Source organism: Camarhynchus parvulus, chromosome 7 (assembly GCF_901933205.1).
Source record: "Camarhynchus parvulus chromosome 7, STF_HiC, whole genome shotgun sequence".
Lineage (NCBI taxonomy): Eukaryota > Metazoa > Chordata > Aves > Passeriformes > Thraupidae > Camarhynchus > Camarhynchus parvulus.
Window position 1 is genome coordinate 10,716,987 of NC_044577.1, and position 27,248 is coordinate 10,744,234.

Genomic DNA, 27,248 nt, shown 5'->3' on the forward strand with positions numbered 1-27,248 from the left:
CGGAGATTTGTTAAGATTTCCCTTCTCTCAAGAAAGACAGCAGAGTCAATTCAGTTGCTTGACATAGGCGGCTTTAATGTGTCTCCTGAAGAGATTTCTCTGTATTACTTTCTCTATAGTAATTTCACTAGTGGAGGAGTTCTGAGTTCAAATAATAATAGCCCTCCATTCTGAAACGCCCCCTGGGCAAACACACTTTGCAGTCTTGTAACAGATTTTCACCCACAGTATCTCCTTTTTGGCAAGTTTAAAGAAAGCATATGTAGCTCTTAATCTTCCTAACAGCCACTTAAAATGACTAAGAAAGGGCCTCGTGCAGCCCTTATTCCAGGGGAAAAAATACCTGCTCTGAATTGTTCAAAACACAGAGGAGCTCCATACGCTTTCTTTAAAACCAAATCTATACAAGGGAGATTAACAGAAAAAATCCCCTACAGGATTGAGGGCTGTATTTGCCCAGAGGTTTCTTCAGATGCAGGGAAATAATTATTAGAGCTTGACACTCAAAGCTAACAAAATCAATATGGGTAACTATTTTCTTCCACAAGTAAGAGGGAATACTGGCTCTTTATCCAAGAAGAAAATGTCTTTGCTGCAAACTGTAACATCCAGAGAATCAATCCTACACTAAAGCTCTCTAAAGAAAAAAAAAACAAAAACACAAGGATAAATAATGGAAATGTACTGAGAACTTACACTGAATTTTACACACGTCCTGAGCCCTCAGTAAAATCCTACACTAGCCAAGTTATTACCGCAAGAGGGAAGTCCGCTGTGGAATATCAGCCTGTTATGCAAATAAACGAAAAGGCTCTGTGCCGAAGAGCCCTTTATTTGCTTCCTCCATCAAACGTTCCTGCCGTAACAATCTGTAACATCAGCCATCTCCAGTCACAGCTTTTGGGAAGCAGATCGCAGCCCGCAGGCGCTGCCCACCGCCGAGGAGCTGAGCCTGCCGGGGATACTGTGACCGGCCCGGGGCTGCAGCCGGCCAGGGCTCTGCTCGCCGGGGCTGCTGTGACCGGCCCGGGGCTGCAGCCGGCCAGGGCTCTGCTCCCCGGGGATGCTGTGACCGGCCCGGGGCTGCAGCCGGCCAGGGCTCTGCTCGCCGGGGATGCTGTGACCGGCCCGGGGCTGCAGCCGGCCAGGGCTCTGCTCCCCGGGGATGCTGTGACCGGCCCGGGGCTGCAGCCGGCCAGGGCTCTGCTCCCCGGGGATGCTGTGACCGGCCCGGGGCTGCAGCCGGCCAGGGCTCTGCTCGCCGCGGGGCTGCAGCTCCCCGGGCACGGAGGCAGCACCCGGCACCACGTCCCAGTGCCTCGCTGAGCAGCGGGGGTGAGCGAGGGCTGGCAGTGCGGGGACACAGCTACACATCCTGGTGTCCCCACGGGCACAGCCGTGCCAGGACAGTGGCAGGAACATCCCAACACGGAGCAGCTCCAAACGGACAGCCAAGAGCAGGTGCCAGCACAGGACCTGCCACCCGCGGGCGAGAGCTGAAGCTGGGCAGAAACACCGCAAACTTGTTTCAGTGCCAATGTGAACATTTTCCTCCCAAGCACGCAAATACTGAGGGTGCCACAGAAACGGCTAACCATGGAGTGGGGGAAAAGAGGGAGCTCAAATGGAAATGACAGATAATCTGGTTTATGTTTTATTACATCTCTTGCAATAAAAGAGCATAATGTTCCAATGAATGGAATCGCTCAGCTGCTCTTTGAGGATTTCTTTTTTGTCCATGGATTGCTTTCAAAGAGAAGGGCTGACGTTTCCAAACAGAGGTTACAGATGAGGGTGGGATCCGTACCTACGTCAGCAGGGAGCGCTGAAAGCAGCAGAGCCAGGATCGCTGGCTCAAGCCAGGGACCAAGCCCCATAAATTTGTCACACAGACCCTACCTAGTCTCCCCTGTTGTGGCTTCTGGCCCTGTCCCCTGACAAAGTAAGGCCCAGAGCAGCCAAAATCGAAAGGATTTAACATCACAAATAAACTGCCAGGGAACTTAGAGACAGCGTCACACAGAATGCTCCAAGTAGCACTGCTATCAGAAGCTGGATTCAAGTAGCATCTAACAGAGACAGAAACACATCCAGAAAGGGTGTGAATTACTCAGTTCATTCTTGTTGGAGTTGGAAGGGGGCTTTTTTTTCCCTTTTCAGTTGACAAATAGCATGAGAAATGATCCAGCTTGAAAAATGTTACAAGACTTCCAATCAAATATAATGATGAAAAAAATCCAACAATACGGGATCAGCAGCAGTAAAATGTTTAATTTGAAGGAGATGAAGAGATGCCTACAGCATCTATAAAGCAATCAACCAAAGAGAGGGCTGAGTGCGGGAGGGAAGAACAATTTCAATTAACCCTTCCTTTTCCAGAGTGACCTCTCCACCTTCTCCAAAATGGAAAATGCAAAACCTGGGTGTTATCACTGTAAAATACTAGAAAAAGGTTGTATTTTATTTCACCTCCCGTTATCTTAGGTAATGAAAAAAACTAAATCTGCTCTTATAACAGATGAGTTTCATTATTTTACTAACTTCTGGGGGTCTCCTCTAGATTGCCAGTAGCATTAATGAAGGATTTCAGCCACACTATATTTTTCAGCAATAGAACTTTAGCCATGTACAGAGAGATGGATAAATGCACAGGATGTCCTTCAGATCTGGGCTGTGGTCAGTTTTACAACCCCTTCTGACAGGACAGAAAGCACTCTATGCAAACCAGATCAACTGCTAAGCACACAGTACAATATGAAGCCTAAATTACCTTTATGTTAAATATTTGCTTTAAACTACACTTGACTGATGAGTATGCTGGCCAGTTTGAGTGATTGGCTTACTTCATGTCTGGCTCTGCATGCCACAGCCTCACAGAGGAAACGGACCATTCCAGGAGTTCCAGATTTTCAGATCTTGGGTCATTATTAGACTCCTACGTCTGCAGGTAAAATTTCCAGCAGCTTCACACACTGCTGTGCACACCCTGCCACATCTCTTTGGGTTTTGGGTCAGTGCTGCTCTGCCTCTGCACTGCCAAGGAGGAAACATCCCTGATCCTCCGTGTGCACGGTGCATTTCCCAGTGACCCCTCGGGGGTGGCCGGACCTACCCCAAAGCACCACATACAGGATGGGCTTCTGAGATAAGGGATAACAACAATGGCCCTGCTCAGCTTTCCTCTTCCCAGAAAAGCTGCTGCTGGGCTCAAAATGGTGCACTTTATGGCACAGATGCCCCACACCCCCCTTCCCCACTCCCATTTCCAACCCACATACCCTTCCACACTGCTCCCCACCCACAGGTGGAGCAGCCTCCTCCTCCTCCTCCACAGCCAGCACCATCTGGAGCTGACTTCCCTTCCCCTTCCTGACTTCTCATCTACTTTCAAATCAAATGTGAAGATACAGATTTCCTTCCATGCCCAGAGGATTTATTCTTTTCATTCCTTCAAGAGATTTAATTCTTAAACTCTAAAGATAGGCATGGCTGCCTTTCAACATTTTAGAACAAAGTATCTCTGGCAGATGCTGCTTCATGAAGGTTTATTCAGGTAGACTTTCTCCTCACAGACAAACTTATCTTTCTGAAACAAATTCACCAACCCTGGCAGAAAACTTGCAAGAAAATGACCGTGATGGAAGTTGACTTTAAATGATAAAGTGACTGGTCTTAGATCGCACTGTACTGAAATATGATTTGAAGGCCACAATGAAAAGCAGCTGGAAGCCATGTGTAAAATATAATAGTACATGCCTACAGGGAAGGAAGTGAGATATTGAATGATTGAATTTAGGAGAGTATATAATGTAGTGTATCATTATGGGAGTGATCAGGATTATTTGTAATAAGCTAAGGGTTTGTGGTCTATCTAAAATCCAAAGCCAAGAATTATCAGGGGGAAGGGACTGTTGCACTGTTTTACATGCATCCACTCCCCATGTCTCCATGTGCTCCCTCAGGAGAAACCTGACTTTGGTGTTCCCACAGAAAAAAGAGGTGAGCAAACCCAGCTGTAAGATGAACGTCAAGCAATTGCAGTCTGTGCCTGTATTGTATTTAATTTTGGCTGGATTCACTATGCCACTGATGTTTGTTTCCATTTCCACCCACTTTCTAGCTGGAGCTACACACATGACATTGGTGAGAGGCTAAGGGAGCCAAGCAGGAACACACACACACCAGGGCACCACCAGCAGAGAGGCACCAGCTGAAAACACTGGCTCTGGGACGCGTCACCCTCCATTGCCTGGACAGCCTTTTGAGCACACTGGAATCAGGAACTGCATTTCTATGTGAAAACCCCAAGCTCTTTTGTTTCCTAGTGTGCTTCTGCCCTTCCCTTTGCAGAGAGGATCAGTCATGTGAGCTCCCTTCCACTGGGATTTGCTGAGATGATGAGGTGCCCTTTGCTAAGAGAAACACCAAAAATGTTACATTCTTGAAAGACTGTGCATTTGCAACAGAAACTGCCCTTGCTGAACAGGCACCATCTGCCTCTGCGCACAGCCAGCATGAGCACTGACAGGTACCTTGATGGCATGTGGTAGTCAGTATCAATTTTGACAACCCAAACTCACAAGGAGCAAAGTTCAATGGACTGGCCTTCTCTTTGCCAGAGCAGGTTTAGATTGGATATTAGTGAAAGGGTTGTAAAGTACTGGAACAAGCTACCCAGGGAAGTGGTGGAGGCACCATCCCTAGAGGTACATTAAATATGTGTAGATGAGGCACTTAAGACATGGTTTAGTGCTGGACTTGGCATTGGTAGATTAATGGTTGGACTCAATAATCTTACAGGCCTTTTTCCAAAACAAATAATTCTACCAATCTAGTCTCAGTGGTGGCAAGGGGTCTCACCTTTCAGCTTTCCTTCACCTTTACATTGTTCTCATAGCCAGCCATAACACTGTATCACATCAAGGACTTCTATGCCAAAGACAGCAAGATTTTAGCCTGCTTAAGGACCCCAAAATAAAGGCAGAGAGAACAGACACACACTACAAAACATAGGTCCAGAACCTTCATTTCTTGCACCTAACACCAGTGATCTGTTACTGCCCTTACAAGCGGTCAGGGCTCCTCAGCAGGAGCTGCCACCAGTTTGACTCCAAGCAAAAACAATTCACCACACCCCTCCTGTCGGCAAGCCACTGGAAAAGCTCCTTCCCCATGGCCAGCTGAGCTCAAAGGCAAAGCAGAAGACAGGCCTAAACAAGGTCTTCAGCTGCATTTTACTGAGCAGCACCTCATCTCTGTAAGCTGAGAGCCCCCGGGCAGCGCCCAGCTATCCTGGTAAGAGTTTACAGAAGAGACAAATTCCATTTTGTTGCAACAACATCTCACACTGAGAAGGAGATGCTGTCCCTCTTACCAGAGTTTACAGGAATAATCTGCAGGAGATTATCTATTCAAATAAAGAGCCTTACACTCCCTAGCCCTGGTCTCTCTTCACATACAGAAATGTGCAAGAAGAGAAGAGAGGCAGCAGCTGCCATAAGCAGGCCTCCACCCTGACAGCCTCCCAGGCGGGGGCTCACAGGGGTGAGAACATTAATTACACAGCCAAGACTCTTTACAGGTTTCTAGGAATGTCTGTACAAGAAACTGTAGCAGAAGTTACAATTTGCACCTGTGTTCATTTCTTTCCTATTAAAAATGTGGTTCTTAAGACTACTCTTTTTCTTCCCTTGCAAAAATATATTCATTTGGGTAAACACTGCAGCACTAGTCGCAGCACCAAAGGAAGTATTTTCTTTGGGCTCATTCACAGAGTGATTTCACACCTTGACACCATAAAGCTGTGTTAAAGACTGTGGTTTAGTTTCCTTGCTTTTCTTGGATTATACAGTATCCTAAGGTCAAAACTCAGGGAAATCCAAAACTGTTATTAAAAAAGAAAAAGTATCTATGAAGTGATGACAAATTGCAGACTACAGGTGTTAGATTACATTTTGACTCCAGGCAGGTTTAATATACTTTAGTTTCCTTTTACAATTGCCCTTAGCAAGTACTGTTATCGGTAAGGGATTTAAAAAAATATATGGTACTCAATAAAAGAAGACCATGTCAAAAGAAATCAATATGAGCGTGCAAAATGGTAGGAAGTCTGACACGGATAAATATGTTCACTTTCATCTAACTTCAGTCTGAGCTTCTTTTAATTTTGTAGCTCAAATGCTGGCTGCACATCCTGTGCATTTTCCAGTGCAGCTTAGGAATTGCTTCACGAGAGCAAACACCCTTATTAGAGGTAATCATAACACTTGTCTGTGATGTGATGTGCCCCATCTCATGACTGGCAGACCAAACCAGCCAACCAGAACTGGTGGCTACACACCACCTTGTAAGCCAGCAGCCCTGGGTGCCATTCATTTTGCCTGCAAAGACAAAGCAGTCACACACTAAAAAAAACCCCAATTATTCAAGCATTTTCTATCACTCTTCATCTGTTCCTGACCACCAGTGGAGTCAGAATATTGGATTAGACAAACTGTCCTAAAAACTATCGGCTCCGAGGTGCAAGTCACGCCGAGCTACGCAAAAAGTGACTTAGAGAGGACTCTTGAGGAGAGAAATGAGTTCCACAGGGAACCCAAAGTCAAAGGCAAGTTTGGTTTCCAGGCTGGAATGGAAGCTGGGTGAAGTGATTCATTCCAACATCTTTGGAGCACACTCGCCACATGCTTCCCTTTGCTTTATGGCGGCTGCCTTGCTCAAGGGCAGGAAATAGGCAGGGATTTGAAAGCATGGCAAGACACTGAACACACAGCCTCTGAAACAGCGGCCCCATCCTGCAATTCTCCAGGACCAAACTATCAAAAATGGTCAAAAAGGTGACAAAAAGGGCAACAGGAATTTTAAAAACCCGCAAAATTTTCAGTTTTACATTGCTTTCGGCATCCCACACAGTGATAAGCATAAGCAAAACATAATTAATCTTGACTTGAAGGCAGGGGGAAGGTGTCTCTCCCCCTCCCCAGCACACACTGCTCCCATTAATGCTAACAGGAGCTTACCATGCATCAAAGAGCAAATCCACCACAAAACATTTTTAAGTGCTATCATCACTGAAGATAAAATATAAATTACAGCCTGATTACACTGCGTTGCTAAGAGGCCACATGTGCATCATAGTTTGCAATGACAACTTCAGATGACCAGATAACTTTGGGACAGGTCTAAGACGTCAGTGTAAAACATCTGTGCAGAGGAATCTTTCCTTGTCTTTGCTTTCCTTTCAAGAAGCTGTGGCACTGCTGTCTGCACAGTTGTTTGAAGAATGTTTACAAATCAGCTTGACAAAGAGAAAAAAAACTTCTGCCACCACTTGACCACAATCATGATCTTATTCTTCAGTAATGCGTGGTTTATTTCCCTTTCCTGATCTCTGTTAATAAACAGCACGTGCCTACACAATAGCCACTATTTTGTCTGTATAATGTTAAAAAAATAAATCAGAAAACTCTGACAATGCAGAACAGTGTCCCGGTGTTTCCTGGGGTAACTGCTCTCCCTCAAATGCTAACTCAACTCTTCCCACAAAAGCTCAGGCACAACTTTCATTGCTGTGCAAGTGCCTGAGAACTGGCTGATTTTATGGGGCAGCATAAATGAGCTCATGCTGATGAACATTCATGCATTAGCTCTGAATTTCCCATCTTGGGCTGGTTCAAGCCAGATCGTTAGGTTCACTGCAGAGTAACTGCAACCAGCACTGGGTACCTCTTTCACTAATACCTGGCTGCAGCCTGGGAGAGCTGCCAGCAGCTCCTGCCCAGCCCCCAGGTGGAGCTGGCACGTCCCTCCTGTGCCCATAGGCGAGCGGCCAGATCCGCTCCGGCTGCTGCTGGCACAAACCAGGGCGCTGGTGACAGAGCGGCCGATGCGGTCAGGAAGTGTTGCACAACCTCGCTGCAGACTCTCTCCTGAAGGCATCGTTGATGGATGGCTCCATTGTCTGGGGATGGGGCACAGCCAGCACAGCTGGCACAGGGGCCAGTTTGCTGCACCCCTGGCAGGCAGGCAGCACTCTGCTGGCCCTGGAGAAGCCATGCGAGTCTCTCTTGCCTGTAACCTGTGGTAGCGAGGCAACCTCATCCACAAGGGAAAAAGCAACAGCCCCAGAAACACTGCCCTTCTTATGGTGATGCTAGTAGAGTCCCCTTAAGTGGGACTTTTTCACATCTGTGTGCACCTTGAGGGCCACAAACCTTCCAGTTGACACTCACCTTCTCCAAAACAAGACTATAAGCTCTGTGGGCCTCTGACTTACCTCTTCTGTGCTTTCTCCCACAGCCCTAGCAAGACTCCCTGGGGTGCTATGGTGTGCAGAGCTTTGCTTAGCACTTCCCACATAGAGCCTGAGCTTGGTTATGGCTAAAGGGAGGGTCTGCCAAAGATTTCAGGTCAATTCTGCATTTCCCCATCCCAGCCCTGATAATCCTAATGAGGAGCTGGCAGAATGCCACAGGAACTAAGGAGGCAACAAAAGGGCTTTTGGTTTGGTTTTCTGCCGACAAAACACTTCGGGTGTCCTCTATGCTTTCTTGTTTAATTAACACTACACACATTCTCCTTTTCTTTTGAAAATCAGAAGAGTATTTCTGAGCAGCGTGAGCAAGATCTTCCCTGACAAGTCCCAACCTAGAGCCATGCTTAAGGTCAAGCCCTAAACCCCTAACTATGGTGGCACGAATGGCGCCACTATAATCGTGTTGTTTTCCAGTTACTCAGACCAGGAGTAGGCACCGCATTATTTCAGGAAGGATATGTTTGGATTAGACACTGGATTCTGGTGGGGGGGTAATTATTTGTCCCATCAAACTGTTTTAGGTCCTTACAGATGGCTATTTGGGGTTTCAAGAATACCCAACTGTACTGCTAATTTTTACAATGGGAGCAGTTAGAAGTCAGGAGAACCTGACTGTTATGGTTAGTGAAAATAGCAGATTTGTGCTGATAAAACACTACTCAGCATGTTTTTTGGCTTTTGAGATGTAACCACCAATGCACTTAATAACAGGACTTGTGCAAACTATACTGTGTGAATCAAACACATAAAAGTATAAATATTCCTTTTTTTAGAAAGCAAGTCTTAAAAAGTGCATTATAATCAACTACCATGGTAAAAGCAAAATATCCAGTATTACCACACACACAACTGGCATAATGTGCTTTATTATACCCTTAGCTTGAAACTGGATAAATAAAAATCAAATGGCCAAAGTACAGTCTCCTGCACAGATTAGGTCATTGAAGACAGGACGCCTCAGAGAATTAGATCTGAAATCCTTTGTCTTCCTGGTTAAGCTCTAGAAAAGGTGAGCATGTGCAGAAAACAGAGGAAGTTACCCTGGCATCTCACCCCCATGCTGTTGAGCTCCATGTCTCACTACTCTGACCTGTACCTATTTTACAGACTCTGGATGCTGGTGTGCAGTTTATATTCACAGTTTTTTAGTTCATTTTAAATAAAACTGTTTAATGTAAGGCCAGAGGGGCAATATTGGGACAAAGCAGAAGATAACATTGTTATGGCCCTGTTATCCATCCAGCTTTGCTGCTGGCTGCCGTGGGGAACTCCATGGACTGCTCTCTCCATGGCTGGCTGCACACATGTAATCGCAGGGGTAAAGCTCACGCTTAACACAAGCCTGCAGCTACTATAGGTCTGAGTGCAAGGAGCCACAGGCTTTTGCTAGAAATGCAAAACACTATTCTTTGCTTCAATAAGGTTGGGATTGTGTGGCATTTTTCAGTCAAAAGTCTTTTGGTCAAAAATGTCGACTGAGTGACATCAAAGTATTGACTAAGTAAAGTCTACTTTGCCAAACTGTATGCCTGGGGCAGCAGAGGGGTGAATATTCTGACAAAGTTCAAGCAGTTGTTTAGGCATTTTGCATGAAACAGCATATTCTGGTTGCTTTTATTTAGAAAAATTTTTGCTCTTCAAGTTCTTCCTATTTTCCTTCAAAGCATTATGTTGCATGTTGCTCGTAACTGCCGCAAACCTTTTTTTTTTATTTGAACTGAAAATAATAATTTAGAAAGGACCAACATATTTTTTTCTTCCAGCATTTCAGAAATGTCAGCAACCCTTTAACTCAGCTAAAGCAGTTCTATAGCTCTAGGCTGTACCACCCAAGAAAGAGCAGCTTACTATCCACTTACCTCCCTCACCATCGTATTTACTAAGGGTTGTACTGATGGGAGCTCTGAAAGAACAAAATGTAATGCAGTTTATAAAAGGAGATGGATGAGAATCTTTTCTATCTCAAAATCCAATAAAGCTTACGATTTTTATTGCATGTGGGAGTCCTTTGGTCAATGTAACACTGATTAGCAGCTTGCCCAGTAAGTCTGATAAAACCAGAAAGTACTTCCGAATATATTCTGGCCAGAGACACCTGGGAGCAAAGTGTGAGTGCTGCAGCTGATGGCCCCAGGGTCACACACGTACCTTGGGATTTCTTCACTTGTTCTGTACTGTCTGGCCATGGTTTTGTTCCATTCTCTCCAGAAATAACTATTCCAAACCTCTCTTATCCTTTAATCTTCCTAAAAAGGGAGTATAATCTCAAAACTATTCCCCCTCACCTTTCCAACATGCATGAATGAAGACAAAAGATTTACAACTTGCTTCAGGCAGGGGTCCAGACTGGACTTTAATGGATCCCAAACATAGCAATGCAGCATTCTTACTCCTCATCTCATTTAAACAAGGGAACACCAGGAATAACATTACTCCAAGTCAGCAGTGCTTCCCTGGTGCTAATCAGGCCATTAAAAAGGCATAAGCAGTTTGTTTGATGCAGAGGGACAAAGAAAACCACAGAAGTGAATCAAAAAACGGGCAAAAATTAGAGATTAAAAGTAATAATACTCCTTCCAGCAAACCACAGTCTGAATGCATAAGTGGCTAAAAGACACAATCACTGCAGATCTAGAGACAAAAACATGTCTCCTGACTGCATGAAGTGTAAATTAAACTTGCTCTGATACAGAAGCATTTCCTTCACAAGGCAGTCACTCACTGCCATCGGGAAATCCAGACCCTCTGCTGCAAACGAGAGCCGCCACAGCTGACCCTCCCTGATCCCGCCTGTGGAAAACACATAGGCTCAGAGTCAACAGTTGGAGGGAGAGGAAGAAAAACCCAAATGTGGCAGACTTGCTAGAAGAGATTTCCATGGAGGTTTCCTCCCCAAATAAGCAGATGGTTTCCAGTTAGTCAGGGTCAGGGACTGCCCGTGTGGTTTCCTGCCTGCTTGCCTTTGTAGCTTATCTGGGCCTCATCAAGATATACAGTCCGAAAAAATTAGAATGGCTATGTACAGGAATTAGGGAAACGAAATACAAATGAGCTCTGGTCTGCACTTGTGCAGAGGAGCAGGGGAACGTGTACCTCCGGGCGGGATGGAGGCAGCGGTGCCGACCCCTCTGCCGGGGCAGCCACGCTGGGCTGCAGCCCTGCACATCTGCAGGGGCTGGGTTAGGTCTCGTTAATGCTGCAGTGCCTCTCCAGGCACCAAAGCGGTGCCTGACTCCATCCAAAGCACCCTCGGCAACAGTCCAGCTGCTCTCAAAGTACCCCTGACGTCAGTTTACAACCCTGCCTGCTTTAACCGTGGTGCTGCTGCCCGGCGGCAGCCCAGCTCCATGGAGCATTCCCAGCCCCGCTCCATGCATATGCCCAGCCCAGCTCCATGGAGTATTCAAGCCCTGCTCCATGGCGTATTCGAGCCCCGCTCCACGGCATATTCCTAGCCCAGCTCCACGGCATATTCCTAGCCCAGCTCCACGGCATACTCCCAGCCCCGCTCCACGGTGTATTCCCAGTCCCGCTCCATGGCGTATTCCCAGCCCAGCTCCATGGAGTATTCCCAGTCCCGCTCCATGGCGTATTCCCAGCCCAGCGCACGGCTACGAGATTTGCAAAGCTCCAGGCACACACTGGCTCTCGTAATGCTGTGCATGGGAGCAAAGCAAAACTCCACCAGGAATGTATGCACAAGCTGCCATATGGAAAGGGCATTCTCAAATTAAACCCTGAAACCCAGATGAGATCTGAGCGAAGGACAGTTTCACTTAAAGGAAATGTCTGAGGTCAACCAGCAATTAACTGAAAGGTTCTGATTGAATACGCTATTGACTGCGCTCACATCAGACAGCTTCCTGTTTATTATACCTTATGGGCTGTCTAGGTGCCAAGACATTAAGCTGTCAATAATCTATTAATACTAAACAGCTCCTCCCTCTGCACTCCCCCCTTGCAAATCCTCTTAGGCTAAGAAACTGCACTAAAAAGATGGAAATTTTTGAAGTGAGATGGAAATTAGCTTTTTAGGGTTTTTCTTTGCTTGGTTCCAGCTGAAAGTACAGCAACATTCATAAACAATATAACACACAGTCTATAACTACATGGAAAAAACTGTGTTGAAAAAAAATCAGCCATGATTGAGACCATATCCTGAAATCTGGCTTTCTTTTCCAAGACATCTTTAAACAGTCTAAGTTAAATTTAATTAACAATTTACAACAAGGAGAGAGAAGTTATTTAAAGACAGGCCTACAGGTCCTTAACATTCAGTGTCTGGGAAACAGTTGTATATAAAAAAAAAGTTTTAATGAATTTAATAGAGAAAAGCACTTTAATTAAATGCTGTCAAAGAGGATTGTATTAATGACTGCACACAAAGGAATTTAAAGCAAGCCAAGTATATTTAGCAAATAGGAAGTAGGCTTTCAGAGGCTGCAACTATTTATGTTTCTGCCATTGCAATGCATCTAGGAGATCGTGTTGCCAATTGAAAGCAGTTATGTTATTAGATATGATTTTATTTATTATGGATTATTAAAATTTCAAATGCTGCAGGGAATACATTTATTTCACTTCTCAAATGAAAGAACAAAGATATTTCCTCCTTGTTCGGTAAGAGGAAAAATAGGAGAGGAAATAAATAATAAATAATAATAATAACTTAGCACTTAACTAGTAAAGTGCTGTCCAGACAGATCTTTTTATGGGGTTTGTTGAGTCCTGAAATTTTAGTGTGTCTCTTTCTTTCTGCTACAGCTGGATGGATTCGCCGTTGCTACCACAGCTTCCCTCAACACAACACAGAAAGAGGAGACAGCTCTTCCTTCTCGTGGGTACAAGGGCCTTCTGTGACACCCTGCATGGTTCAACTCTAAGTACCAAAACCCCAACATAAGAAATCCTGGCTGCAAAGCTTTTGCAAGCAAGACTGAGAATACCAAGGTCTTTCAGATCTAACCATGAGACTTAGCCATATACTGCTCATAAAAAGCCAGAACAATTATGGTTCTGCACTAAGACTTTGTGCACAATGTGCCCACCTTCCTCAACATCCACATGATGGAACTTGTAGCAGGAAGGAAGGGGCTCTTGACAGCTCTCTGTTCCCATGTGCCTTGGATTCAAGTGTGGCACATCAAATGGGCATGGCTTAATAATCTGAGGAAAAAGCAGCTAGAAAATTCAAGGGTGTCTACATTATTTTGGACAATAATGGCACAGTAGTGTAAAACAAAATTTAGCCTCAACTGGAAACAGAAAATGTTTTTAACACAAATTTAATGAGATGGCTGCATCTGTAATATCCAGGATGTGTTCTGTGATTTACCACATCCTTTTTGCCATGTGTAATGGTAAAAGGTTAATAATGATTTTAGATTATTCAAACTTCCAAATGTTCCATCAGAGGCACCTTACACATGCTTGTATTCCTTTGTTTCTGGACACCAAATCCTTTTTAAGTTGGGCACCACAATGGGAGTTAGTCCTAAATTACTGTTTTTAAAATGTACTTGTTTGTAGTTAAGATTTTCATCTTGCCATTTGCAACATGAAGAAGTGAGTAGAACTGGGAGAGAAGTCATTGGAAAGGAGGCACAAGGGGATACCAACTTCCTTTCACATATGTGAGTAGCATCATAAATGATGAAGTTTAATTTTCTAAATACATTATCTGATTTTTGTTTAAGACTTTAATAAAAGTCATGTGTGATGTGTGTTGAGAATGTAGCCTTTGTTGTTCCACAGCTAGGGATCTTGCAAACAGCTTCACTTTGTCTGTGCCAAAATACTTTGGAATATTCTTTGAAACACTGTAAGCATAGATGACTGTGAGAAAAAGTATGTGCTACTGTACTTCTGGATACTTCATGCGTGAGAATAGTGCATGCACACAAAACCACTTCTCCTTTCAATCTGCAATTCCTACAAAAGTGCATACAAACATGGAACAACATACACAATATACTGACCCCGGAAAAAACCTTATCTCTGCATACATTACAGTCTCTGGTATTTCCAACCATTCAGTGGACGAAAAAAAAAAAGAAAGAAAAAAAGGACACGCCAAAGAATTTCCAAAAAAAGACTGGCCCTGGGCAAGGAGACTGACCATCTCTGTCCTGCTCTGTCACAGCCTAACTCCCAGCACTGCACCATTTCCCTGGAGGATGGTGTGCAACACAGAAGAAAGAGTAGCTCCTTGAGGGTCAAGCAGTGCTAAGTGATCTGGTAGCACTATTCTCAACGGTTTCCCTCCCCATGTAATTTTTATAATTGCCTATCTGCAGAAAAAGACCAGCTGCAATGATCCAGGCCTCTAACTTTATCCTAAGATTTCTGTAGAGAGCCTGAGAATAAAATGTTGCATACAGCCAATAACCTATAAACATTTACACATCTCTGAAGCCTGATACCATAATTTATGAACAAGTGTGGGGGGACACAGAGTAATTAGGAAGCATTAAAATTAAATTAAAAAGAGCAATATTTTGAACTGCAAAAATTTTCAAATGTAAATGGAACAGAGGCTCATCTAGTGGCTTTTCAGCCTTCAAGGTTTGCCTGCTGGCAAGCTTCAAAGGTTATGTGAATTTAAAGAGCTTTATTTAGTGATCTTGCTCTCTCTGTTTGCTCATCCTCAACCTACTACAGCTCTTTACAACACTAGCAGCTTAGCATTTACAACAGGGCCAGGACTGTAAGAAATGAGGACTAAATCTGGTCAGATTGTGTGTGGAAGGCAAAAGGGTGAGACAACAGGGGCCAGAGCTACAGTGATGTCATTTGCTAAAACGACAACTTGTCAGAGCAACACCAACACAAACCACCACCCTGCTGCTCACTGCCAAGTCTCAGCAGTGCTAAATCTGCACATTCAGATTTTAGGGGAAGCTTCTGCCTGGAGCATTTTGCCATGGGAGCCAGGGCAACTCAAGCAGAGCTGCTCTGGGACAGCCTCACGGAAGATGTATCCTCGGAGTCATTTTTATTGTAAGATGCCGCTGAAGAAAAGCACTAGTCATATTCTCATGGCTCCTTCATGTCCCACCTCATTCCTGCCCTGTCCTCAGCTGATCCTGGACTAAACAAAAGCTGTCTGGGAACAGGTGTCACTGAAGTGGCCTCATGGTTTCAGGTTCTGTACAAATGTGAAAAGGATGTACTATCCTGACAGGACTAAACTTGCCACCAAGGAAAACTTGAAGCTCTGCAGTTTACTTCATCTCCCATTTATAGGGTTAAATGGAGCAGTACTAAACCTAAACTAATTTCAGAACAGAGGCAGTTTGGCTTTAATTGCAAGTACACTCCCAGCTACCATTCAAGGAGAATAACAGGCCTAATGTTAATAAAAATCAGCAGCATTTTCAGCCACATTAGATATCCACACTAAGCAGAAACAGCTGAGATGGTGCAGTAGGCAGGTTTGGCTGTAGCAGTCACAGCTCAGCGCTGTTCCCTGCAACTGTGGCAACTATCAATCACAAGATCATCCACTGGATACTTCAGAGTCAAATATAAGGGGGCTGTTGTCTGATTTGTGCCTCTGTTGCCTCTGTCAAACATGTGCAAGGCTCCTGAACTACTGTGACCCATCAGAAAAATGGTGTGCACCAAGAGGATGGAGAACCAGAGCATGCAGCCACAGGTAGTGTTTCAGAATGCACCATCTCTGGCTATAGGGCACAGGTACTGGAGAAGCATGGGAAAGCAGCTCAGAAGTGGAAGATGCCTGAGATTTCTTTTTTGTATGTACCACATGCTTCAAAGACAGTTCCTTTACCCTGACCCGAAAGCAGTCACACACAAGCAGAGATAAATGCAGTGTGAGTGGCATTTGCAATAAATATTGCCTTCAGCTTTAACACTGCATAGAAACAGAAGTTACATAGTTTGAGACTTTTTTCAGTGGTTTCTAATAGTTTAGACTGGAAGGAGATACTGAAATTGACTGTTGTCTAATTTCGATAAGAGAAACAATAAAACTCCAAGTAACTAACAACTAAAAAAGAGATATTCTCTACTCACAAAATTCACAGACCTCATTCTGACACACATTTCCCTCTGTAATTCTAAATCTCAGAAAAAAAAATAATCGAAGTGCAACCCTCCCAAACCAAAGCTCTGAGCATTCTGAATGTAATGAATAACCCACAATACAAGCTTCTCTTGAAGTCCATCTGGGTTTGCTGAATACAAGTTGTGTCACCAGTCTTGACCACTCCTGTCTGAGCAGACATCACATCCAGCCATGGATTAAAGAACTGGGGAGTCAAAAAGCAGTGGGTATCAATCTATGGTCTGTCTTTTGGGAGCAGAGAAATGATCAAAAAGCAGAACTATCACGGTGCAGCCATTAAGAATGAATCACAGGGCACAGCATCCCCGCAAAAAATGTGTATCAAAACAGTAGGGACCAGAGTCAGAGAGCTAGCACGGTTTGGGAAAGTAATTTTTGTCCAAGTCTCACAGACAACTCAGTCCTAATTTCCAGCATGCAAAATCCCCCGGTGTAACTCAGACAAACACAGCAAAACCTCACTGTGCACATCATCCTATGGATCATTAAGCACACCGTGTTACCCTATGGAATACCACAGCTTTGCTTCACTTATCATCTAAGATTTCCCAAGTATTATTAATTAATATTATTTTTTAAAAAATTTCAAGTCTCACTGGTTTTTCCATCTGTGTGCTATGCATTATGTGACCCATGAACTCCAAGACATTATTTAGAATCAGATATTTCATTAGGAAGCACTACTGTGGTGTTCATCCCCCTCTTTATTACTTCTAGAAAGAGAATATGAAATTAGTTTCATTGGATTGCCATCGCCACTTGCCTTGACCCATTTTTACGAGGACTCCACGTTCTGCTCTTTTGTATTTCATTGTTATTTCTAAAATACTCATCCCCTTCTATCCCTCACAAAATTATAAAATCAGTATTTAATTTACTTCTGTGCTGTGTTATTTTCTGCATATTTAAAGAGAGATTACAATGTTTGCAGTGAACACACAATACAGAAGAGCTTTCCTAGAGCTTTTTTACTATGCCTTCTTTTATTTACTAATGTTCCTCCACAATTTATGATCTCAACAATTATATACCGCCAGATTTGTCTAAATCAAAGCTTCTGAGAAATAAAAGGGTGGAGGGATGTAATTTTTAAAAAGTGACAAAAGTAACAGTGTATCAGAAAGCAACATTTGATTGCTCTTAAATACGTACATACCTACTAGCTTCAGATCTACTTGTCAACTTAGAGAAAATGAGAGGCAAGGCTCCCACATTCTCTGAATAGAAGGTCCTTTGCTGCAGTGGTGGCTCATTACTCCAGAGAACTATCTTACCCACCCGGACACTCCAGAGACAACAGCCTGATTCATGGCCCTCCCAATGGAGTCAGGTTTCTCTGCCCCAGCAATTAACAATGAATTAGCACTATATTAAAGTGCCAGGCAAGATGGTTACTCTCTGGAGTGGTCACCTTGGACACAGCAGACAAACAGTGGGAGAAGGGAGAGAAATTAGATTTACTGTGTCCCAGCATGTCTGTAACAAACACGAAGTCCCTGGCTGGCAATGGGAAGCAGCTGTAGGCACTTGTCAGCATTAACACTCCAGAAAGGTCCAGTGCCAGCAAACAGCCAGGGAATGGTGGGATTTAGCAAGGGATGAAAAGTAAGACAGGGAAGGAGGGCTCACCTCTGCAGAGCAAGGAGCTAAACACAGAAGCAGGAGGACTGCTTGCTGCAAAGGGAGTACTTGGCACACTGCTACAGGCCAGGCCAGATCAAAGGGCCAGCCAGGATCCCACTCCTGCTGGTAGTGGAGGGAGAGGATAAGAACACAGCAAAAATGTAATAATGCTTTCCAGGATACCCTCCCACCCTTCAGGAACCTGTGGCTCAGGCACTGTGTAATTCAGAGGTGATGTCCTTATGGTACTCAGCTAGCAACAACCTCACTGCTCTTCTTCCTACCAGCACTCTGCTATTACACAACTGCATGGAACGGAGGGAGAGCCTCTTAACGGACACCTCAATTTCCTTAAAAACCAGAAGAGAGGCTGTGGCAAGCTCAGCCTGCATGCACAGCAACATGTAAGTGTAGCATGGATGCCCCATAACCAGTGTGTGAAGGAAAATCCACACTCTGACACGTCCATATGGCCACACCCAGTGCTGCCAGAGAACAGAGCCATGTCACAGAGCTCCACAGGGCTCACATTTTATGACTCCTCAGCACAATAACAAACAAATCAAGTATACAGGGAGGAATTTTTTGAACACTCAGCTTCCACTACAGACATTATTAATTTCAGAAACAGTAAAATAGCTGATTAAATGGATTAATATTTATGGCCGATGGAAAAAATCTAATGGAAGAGAGAAAAATAAACATGTTTGGTTTTAAAACCCTAAACTTAAAGCTAAACAGTGAGGTGTAGGCTAGTAATACCAAACCAGTGAGAGCAAGAATCTCTCAAAAAGGAAACAACAATCCCTTAAAACATGAAGAACCAGCCTGTGTCCAGCTGATCTCCTACAGCACAACTGCCCCACTGAGCACACCCAGCCTTATAGAAGACAGAAACCATACCCAGGCCTTGGGGGAATTCCCTCATTTGAAATGTCTCCAACCCTGTAAGCAGCAAGTGAACTACACAAAACCCATCACAATGATATCTTTGCCATTTCCAAGAAGCCATACTGATGAAAAGACTGCAATATAGCCACATCTTTTGCCTGGTCATGCCTCTTGTAATGATAGCTAGGATATTCTTCCAAGTCTGGCAGGGGGATGTCCCCAGCCCAGACAGGGTTAAGTCATGGTGGCTGGTTAAGTTTGGCAGCAGTGTGGGACAGCCTGTTTTCAGGCTCTCCCCATCTCTCAGGTGAAGGAGCAGGACACTCAAGCACCAGAGAGAAGGTACCATACACACACCTAAGCCATCAGAGCAAAAAGAAAGATGGGCTGGGCACAGAGAACAGAGGTAAGATCCTGCCTGCTTCTATGTTACAGGTCTGCACCTGCTGTTATTCACAGCACTGCTGCTTGTATCTCCTTCAAAGGGCTGTCATTTTGCTATCAAGGCTGCAGGTAAGGGCTTGACTTACAGCACACTTCTCACTAGCAAACCTGCAAAGCAAAGTAGGTCGGTGACTGCAGCTCTTGGATGTTTTCACCCCCTGCTAAAATGCAGCCAGGCACTGTGGCAGACATTCTGCACCCGCCACTGCTTTGAGAAGGAAATGAGAGTTGCTTTCCCACTTGACACTACAGGGGGAATTTCAGATAGGCAGAATGTAATTACTTGGCCTGGAGTTCAGCCAGGAGCAGGGCCCAAGACCCCTACCCTTATGTAAAGTGTCACAAAATCTCCAATGACTGCAAGTGTGAGGACCTCAGCTTTACATCTCTGGCTGCTTGTCATTGGTTCTTCATGGCTAATTACCTAATAGTGACCCTTGCAGCAAAGCTAAAAATCAAACCTTGCTTCTCAAAACAATTCAAGTTCCAGAGACTGAAAACTATGCAAAAATTACTTAGTCTTGGGTATCTTTTGACAGTAGGGAGCAGGTGGACAGCAGACCTCCTGTGCCTGGCACTGGTAGCGTGTCACTCAGAAACCTACTGGGGTTTTTGGATGGGCAAGCACAGCTTTAAAATGCAGCACCCCCAAAACACAAGCCTACTGTATCAACTGCATACCAGTCTCCAGAGTTTTGCTGTATGAAGTTGCCAGCTGGTTCCATTTATTTTTCTTCATTTTTCATATTTTGACTGTAATAAATAATTAATCCATGGCTTTGTAACTTGCTGACAAATACAAATACACAGCATTCCAACACAGTGTAACATGTCACTCACAAAAGCCAACCTGCATGATGCAGAAAAGTGATGTGCAGAAGGCTTTGGAAAGTAGGCTAATCATCAAGGTCACTCACAAGATCCCAGGGAAACCTTTTGTGTCCCTTAGAGGATACTCCCACTTGCTGTGGGCATCAGAACTGGGTTAATATGTTTAAGTCTACAGAGGTCTAGTTGTCTTCCCACATGTTAGCTTGGCCCTTTCTTTACCTGTTTGCAGCTCTTTGGTTCCAAGATCCCATAAACTTTTTGGGACGTGGAAGACAAAACTTGCTCAATTAAATTACTTAGAGGGCTTCCCCTTCTTTACAGTCCTGAGAACCTGAACCCAAGGAAACAGTTTTTTTTTTTTTTTTTTTTTTAGGCAAAGACACAAAGGAAAGCAAGGAGAAAGAAGTCAGCAAAAGAGACAAAAGGGACTGAACCAGGCAATAACTAATCTGAGTGAGACCTACATGTTTCAGATGGGCAGGACAAGACAGAGAAATCTCTCACCTTTAGAAAAAAGGGGGCAAGATAGCTGGCAGCCGTGGTAGCAGCATAAGAGCAGCAACAAAGAATAGAGGCTGAATGCCAAGATTCACAGCAAGAGTAGCAAAGCAGTGCAATCCACCATCAAACAATGGGGAGAGTGAAGGTGGGAGGAGGAACTGCAAGATCATCAGAGAAATACAAACAACCCCCAGAGTGGTCACATAATCTGGCAGCAAGTAAATGGTACTGAGTGCCAGGGGCTGAATTGGAGGGCTGAAGGGAAGCAGGGCTGCTGTGGAAGGTGTTGCCTCAGCTTTTTAGATTGAAGAAATGTCTCCCGAGCTTCTCTTGACCATCTGTAGATGTTTGAGTTGTGACATGCATTACTAGTTATTAGGAATACACATTAATCTGATTTTTTTCTTCTGACTGAAGCTGGAATTGCAAAGAAGAGAGTCTGTACTTTCACTTGGTTTTCCATACATATATTTGTATTTTTTTCTCATTCTACTAATACCTGAGACAAGACTAGAACAAGAGTGTACAACCAAAAATTCATACTAGTCAGAAATGTAGAGAGGAGCAAAACAATCCCAATGAGGCTGTGAAATGAAGGCCTATTCCTCACAAAATGCTCAGCATGGTCATTTCAGAAGTACTTTTAAGTTTCAGTCAATCCATAAAAAGCCCATCTCCGTGCTGCACTCTTGAAACCCCTGTGTTACCCCAGTCCTCCCCCACAGACACGCTGAGGAGGCAGAAGGGCTCTGACCTGCACAGGCTCGGGGGTGAGCTGCACCACGTGCTGCATGCGCTCGCTGTGGTGGTGCCTGGACTCCTCCTCATAGATCACATCCCTCTCGTGCTGGGGAAGGTTCAGGAAGCGGCGAATGGTGCACAGGTTCTCCCAGAGGGTGCGGTTCTCCGGGCTTGGGTTTTCCTTCCAGCGCAGCAGTTCACACAGCCAGCCCTGCAAGGGTAGAGTCAGCACAGTCAATTCACCGAGCACCAAGGAACCAGATGTGAGCAGGAGGTCAGTGAGACTTAAAGCTCTGGGCTGAAAGTTTTGCTGGTCTCATCTCACATAAACGCCCACCATCCCAAGCTGCCATTTGGTCTCGACAAATCCGTGATATGTTCTATTTCCTGCAAGTTGGAAAAACTGAAACAAGCAGCAGTGCTTGGCAAAAACCAGTGTCTTGTCCTCACCACACACCATGTTCAAAATGCTCAGATTTAAATATTTTTCCTACAGAAAAGCAAAGATGAAACAGAAATGCATCTTCACTTCCATTTCAGAGCCCCTTCATTCCTTCATCCAAGCAAAAGAAAAGGAGAGGTAACTCCTGAGCCTTGCTAACAATCCTCATTGCAACCTGCAGCCACAGAACCAGAAATTCAACACTACTCCAAATGGCTAGCAGAATATACTATCAAGACTTCTGATTTGCTGACATTGTGTTGCATTGACTCCCCCAGCTCTGAACCCCACTAAAATTTTACATTTTTAAATAATAAAATCTAAGAGAAGATGCAGCCTTACATAAAGGCAACCGTCAAGCATCTAGCACAAAAGCAGAAAACAGGGTCATGCAGAAGTTACTAAAGATACCAAGACACTAGGCAGAGGTAACTCTATAACCCAACTACAGATTGTAGTAAGAGCATATTTTATTTGTGCTGTCTTGTTTAAGGTTTGTTTGAAACGCCTTTAAAAGGCTACTGCTATATGGAAGGAGCTGTAGGACCTCTCCACAGGCACCGACTGCTCAGACCTCTGAGGTGAAAGCATCTGCACTCCAGGAAGAGGAAATGACCCTGAACCCCAAGGGCAAGGACAGCCAAAGGGCAAGAGCTGCTGGGTGAGGACAGCCCCGTGCGTGCCGAACGTGACCCAGAGTCCCCAGCAGGTGAACCAGGGATTGTGGCTGCTGCCGCTCCTGCGCGGCCTGGGGACAAAGCCAGCCCCGTCCTGCCTGCCAGCAGCCCACTGGGGGCTAGGGACAGTGGCTTCCCTCCTGTGCCTGCACAGGAGACGCAATGCAAATGACAGAAGATGAGAAGATAATGCCGAGGATGCTGTCAACGCGCCTTACTGACTCCTGTCAAAATATTTTACCTAGTAGCTTTATAACCCATCATTTTCAAGCTACAGCTCAGCATTCTGACACCATTTTGACAGGCACCTTACAATACCTAAAAGATAGCTTGATCAATGTTAAAAATGTTTGGTACAAGAAGTAGCCAAAATTGTGTTTTTCTGAACAGTGACCAGAGCAAGCTGAACAGCCGGGTTCATTACCAGCCCACGGGGGCCTTTTTGGTATTGCTTTTTTGTGTAACAACTTGTAAGCCATTGACAACTTCTACCGTGCACTCTAAACCCCGTGTATAATATCATAAGCCGTTGTTTGTGTTACTCTCCACTGTGTCTTCTGCCTTCACCCCCACAAAAAAGGCAAGATTTGATTATCTCCGCTGCATCAGCCAAGACAGCAACACCAGCTGTTCTCATTGTGCAGCCTCTTCCTCACGGCCTACATGTTAATAACCTGATCATTCCATTTTCTCCTTCAACTGCCGGCTGCAGCACAGCGAAGAGACAAAAACCCAGGCCCATCTGCAGCAGCTGTAGGCACTGAACTGTGAAGCCACCAGGGATTTATAAACTAATCTGTAACACAACACTGCCTTGTTTTTACAAGTGAGAGGCCACATTTGTGCAGACCTGATCTTTTCTTGCAATAAACTTTGAGGGCTGGGGGCTGGGGGGCCAAGGATGAAAACAAGATATATAATAATTTACTTAGGGAAAAAAAAACCCTCTGTGTTGTATTTTCAAAGTGTTTTGATTGGTATTTGGGCAATCTCTCAGCCAGGTGAAGTCTGCATTTTAATGTGGTTTGGCCACATCCCTTACCCTCAGTTGTCCTCCTTCCACTGCTCAGAAATCCCTCAAAACTTGGTCACTTGTAGAGAAAATATAGGAAGAAAATCTCCCACCTTTGCAATGTTTTCAAAGGGGTTGCCCCATGTTGAGGAAATAATTTTTGAAATGGAAAATAAACCATCTGTAGAAAAAAATCAATTCCTGTTGTTCCCTGTTTTCAGTGATCTGAGTAAGTCTCCAACTGAACTCTTTCAAGATGTTTCAAGCAGGTATGTTTAACACCTCCTGGGGGATGCTGCAGCATGAAGACCCGTTGTGTAGCAGAAAATACAGGATAAGCCCTGCACCTGGTGGAGCTGGAGCCCATTGCTGGGCAGACCCGTGAGAGGATGGGGTGCCTGGCTGTGCCAGAACCCAGGCCCAGCTCAGCAGGGCCACCTCCCCTTCCCAGGGCTGGACCGGGCCGGCCGACGGTGACTGCGGCGCTTTGATTTATCTGTCCCGTTATAATCAGCGCTCATTACAATCACTTAGAGCAACACTACAGGCCTCATTACAGACTAGGCACTCGCTGCCATTAGTCTTTAAGAAGGATAGCGCTCAATTTGCCTGGCAACATGCGAGGTCCTGACCTTGGAGCTATTAGGGAAAAGATTAGACTGCAGTGTGACCATGTGTGCAGACATGAGCAAACCAAATTAATTTCTGGCAAAGGGAGGCACCAGGCAAGGACCCCGCCATCCCGAGGACACCTGAGAACTTCTCCATTCCCCAAAGGAGATAAGCTAATGGCACGTTTAAAGGAGCCTGGTTCTGAAGGTGAAGCACATCCGTGGTATTTAGAGAGATATTAATCCAGTTTCCCCTCAAAGTATTTGCTTGGCTGATCAGATTAAGGGATCTAGCCTTCAACAGCACACCCCCACCACAGCAGGCCCCAAGAAATCTGTGATACTTCACAGCCTCAGACATATTGCACCATGTGTACCCAGCTGCTACAATAATTAGCTTATGAATGTATCAGCTGGTTCTGTGATTTTTATAAATAATAACTAACCTACAGAGCAGAAAGATTTCCACGAGCCTAATATTAGCAAGAAATTGCAAGGTGTGCCTAACTGAATTGTCATTGTGCTAAATGCCCTGTCTTCTCTCATGTTGTGCGAGACTGGATCTCCCCCAACACCATTTATAAATATTTATTTTTGCAATGTATTTGTGTCAGCTTTCTTCACAAGAGCCATTATTCGCTCACCCCCACACATACACACGCATACCCACTGCGTGCATGTGTACACTTATCTGCATCAAGTCTGTCCTTTCACTACTCTTTTTCTATCCTTCCCTCTCTTTATTCAAGCATTCATTCAAGACCCTCTCTATCCATCTATGGGGCTGTTTATTAGGCAATAGCTTTGACTAATATATGAGAAAACACAGCGTGCCGCAGCTTACTCACACGTTCTTTATGGCTGCAAGTAACTGCCTTCCCCATGCACAGATGAAAAGTCTGCATCGGCTTTTTTAAATTATTTATTTAAATAATCTTAGCACGCCATCCAAGAAAGTTTTGCAGTACCAGGCAAAAAAAAAAAAAAAAGTGTAAATGTCAAATAAAACAGTGACAGATGACAGTATTCTCTATTGAATAGCACCGTTTCTTCGTGCATGTTCAATGAGAACTCATGAATTATTAATAGACAAAATCTCCTTTTACTGTTAAAAATCTCAACTTGGCGTTTTTTGGTTACAATTTTTAAATTTTGTTTTATTTATTTCTTTGGGGTCTGTGTATGTTACACAGAGCTTTCCAGGAGAATTATTTCATTTGAGAAATGCTAACATACAGAAACTTTTGGAGCTACAGCCATTCACAGTGAATTTTCATCTATAGTTACATTTATTGGCATGAAGAAGGAAAAGTGAAGGAGACACTATCTCACCACCTTTTCCCTCACTCACCCACAGCATCTGAGCTCACTGCGTTGCAAGTAAATACAACTTCTGTGAACATATTCTGAAAAATCTAACTAATACCACACCCCTCCCCAGACCCGTAACACGCTGTGTGTTTCTGGTCCTGCCTCCTCTGCACATCACAGGTCTCGCTCCACCACACAAACAGCCCCCTTGGCTGCCAGAGTTACCAGAGAGCTTGATACACACCAGTGTCAATATGGGTGGCAGAATCCAGCCCTTAATGTCAGCTTCTAAGGTTCTCAAATGGGAATGTCTTCCATTAAAAATAAGAGGAGGAAAAACAGCACAATTAAAGGATGCTTTTGGCTCTACATTCAGGCACACCCAGGGCTTGTGGTTTCAAGGAATTCTGCTCAGAACTTCCTTTATTTCACCCCAAAACTTCTAGAGGGATCAAGAATGCAGCCCAATTTAGCTTATTAAAGAGAGCTGCAGAAAAGTGGTGGCCTCTATTTTTGTTGTTCTCATGAGACAAGATAAACATTTTCTAAGCATTTTGTTTGATTAAAAAAAATAATATCATATTAATGTCCTATTTTTAACCTCTCTGTCTTCCAATCAAATACATTTCCACATAGCTAAGCAAACAACAACAAAAATCTGCAGAAAAGCAGCCATTCCCATTGTGCTTCTATGCTGTTAAAGAAAACGCATGCTTAGAACACCAAAGTGTGAGGCTTGGTGCCCTCAAACCCCCTCAAGGACAGCAAGCTGGTGCAGCAATCCTGAGCCATATCTCTGCCACTTATCCCAGAGCCCTGTTAGCAGCTTGACCTTCTCACTTTTGCTGGGCTTACCCTGGAGCAGGGCACCCAGACGTAACAGGCTACAGTAAGGCCAGTTTTTCCAGCACTCAGTACAGATGTGCACAAACACACTGACCCCCAGAACTGCTTCCTGCAAATCTGCTGCCCTGAAGCCTGTCAAGGACCACACTTCTGACCAAGGACAAAGAAGGCACATGGGAAGAGCTCAGGCTCACAGTCATGCTGGGGTACAGGCCCATGTTTACACTTTGCCAAAAGCCACTGCAGGAGGTGGCAGCTGGGTGTCCACGGTGACTTAGTCACAGGCAGCTGTTCTGCTTTGAGCACAGATAAACCTGCAGCTTAACTGACCTTGTGTTTCCCTGCACTTACATTAAAATTAATAACAATAATAACAACAATAATAACAATACAGTTAGTTGTCTGAACTGACATTTTCTAGGGTCTCCAGTGAAAGCATGAGTAGGCAAATGAAGAGGTTTTTAGTAAGAGTGATTCAGGAATAAATCTCAAAAATAAATGTAAAAGGCCGTCTCCTCACCCACATCATCAGTGCAGAAAATGTCAACATATGTGACAAAAAGAAAAAAAAGCAGCAATGATTGACGCAAGTCTTGAAAGATTAGTAAAGAAATGCACTCTTCAGAGAAGGCTCCCTTCCCACATGGGATCACAGGAGTGCTCTGGACAAACTTCCCCAGCATCTCTTCTCTCTGCTTAGTCTGGGACTCCAAGGTGCAAAATGAGCTAGATAATATTCAGCTCTTGTTCCTTAGTCGCCAAACTCTCTTACCATGAATCCAATAAGTGTCTATTAAAATAAATAAACCCCCTAATGATTCAAGATAACCTAATCAAGAAAGCTGAAATGGATAAAAGACTAACTGTAATGGAGAGTTCTGTCATGGCTTCAATGAATTCTTGATGAGGGCCGGG

The 27,248-nt window shown here is 44.4% G+C and overlaps 1 protein-coding gene across 5 annotated transcripts in view; it reads right to left on the reverse strand.

Annotated features, from left to right (window-relative positions):
• Nucleotides 1-27,248, reverse strand: part of SATB2 (SATB homeobox 2) — a 136,116-nt gene that overhangs the window by 1,676 nt on the left and 107,192 nt on the right. For all 5 annotated transcript variants that reach the window (XM_030952607.1, XM_030952609.1, XM_030952608.1 and 2 more), the window contains one exon: nt 21,448-21,645. In XM_030952607.1, the coding sequence (XP_030808467.1) occupies nt 21,448-21,645 (198 nt within the window). The remainder of the gene's footprint in view (nt 1-21,447; nt 21,646-27,248) is intronic.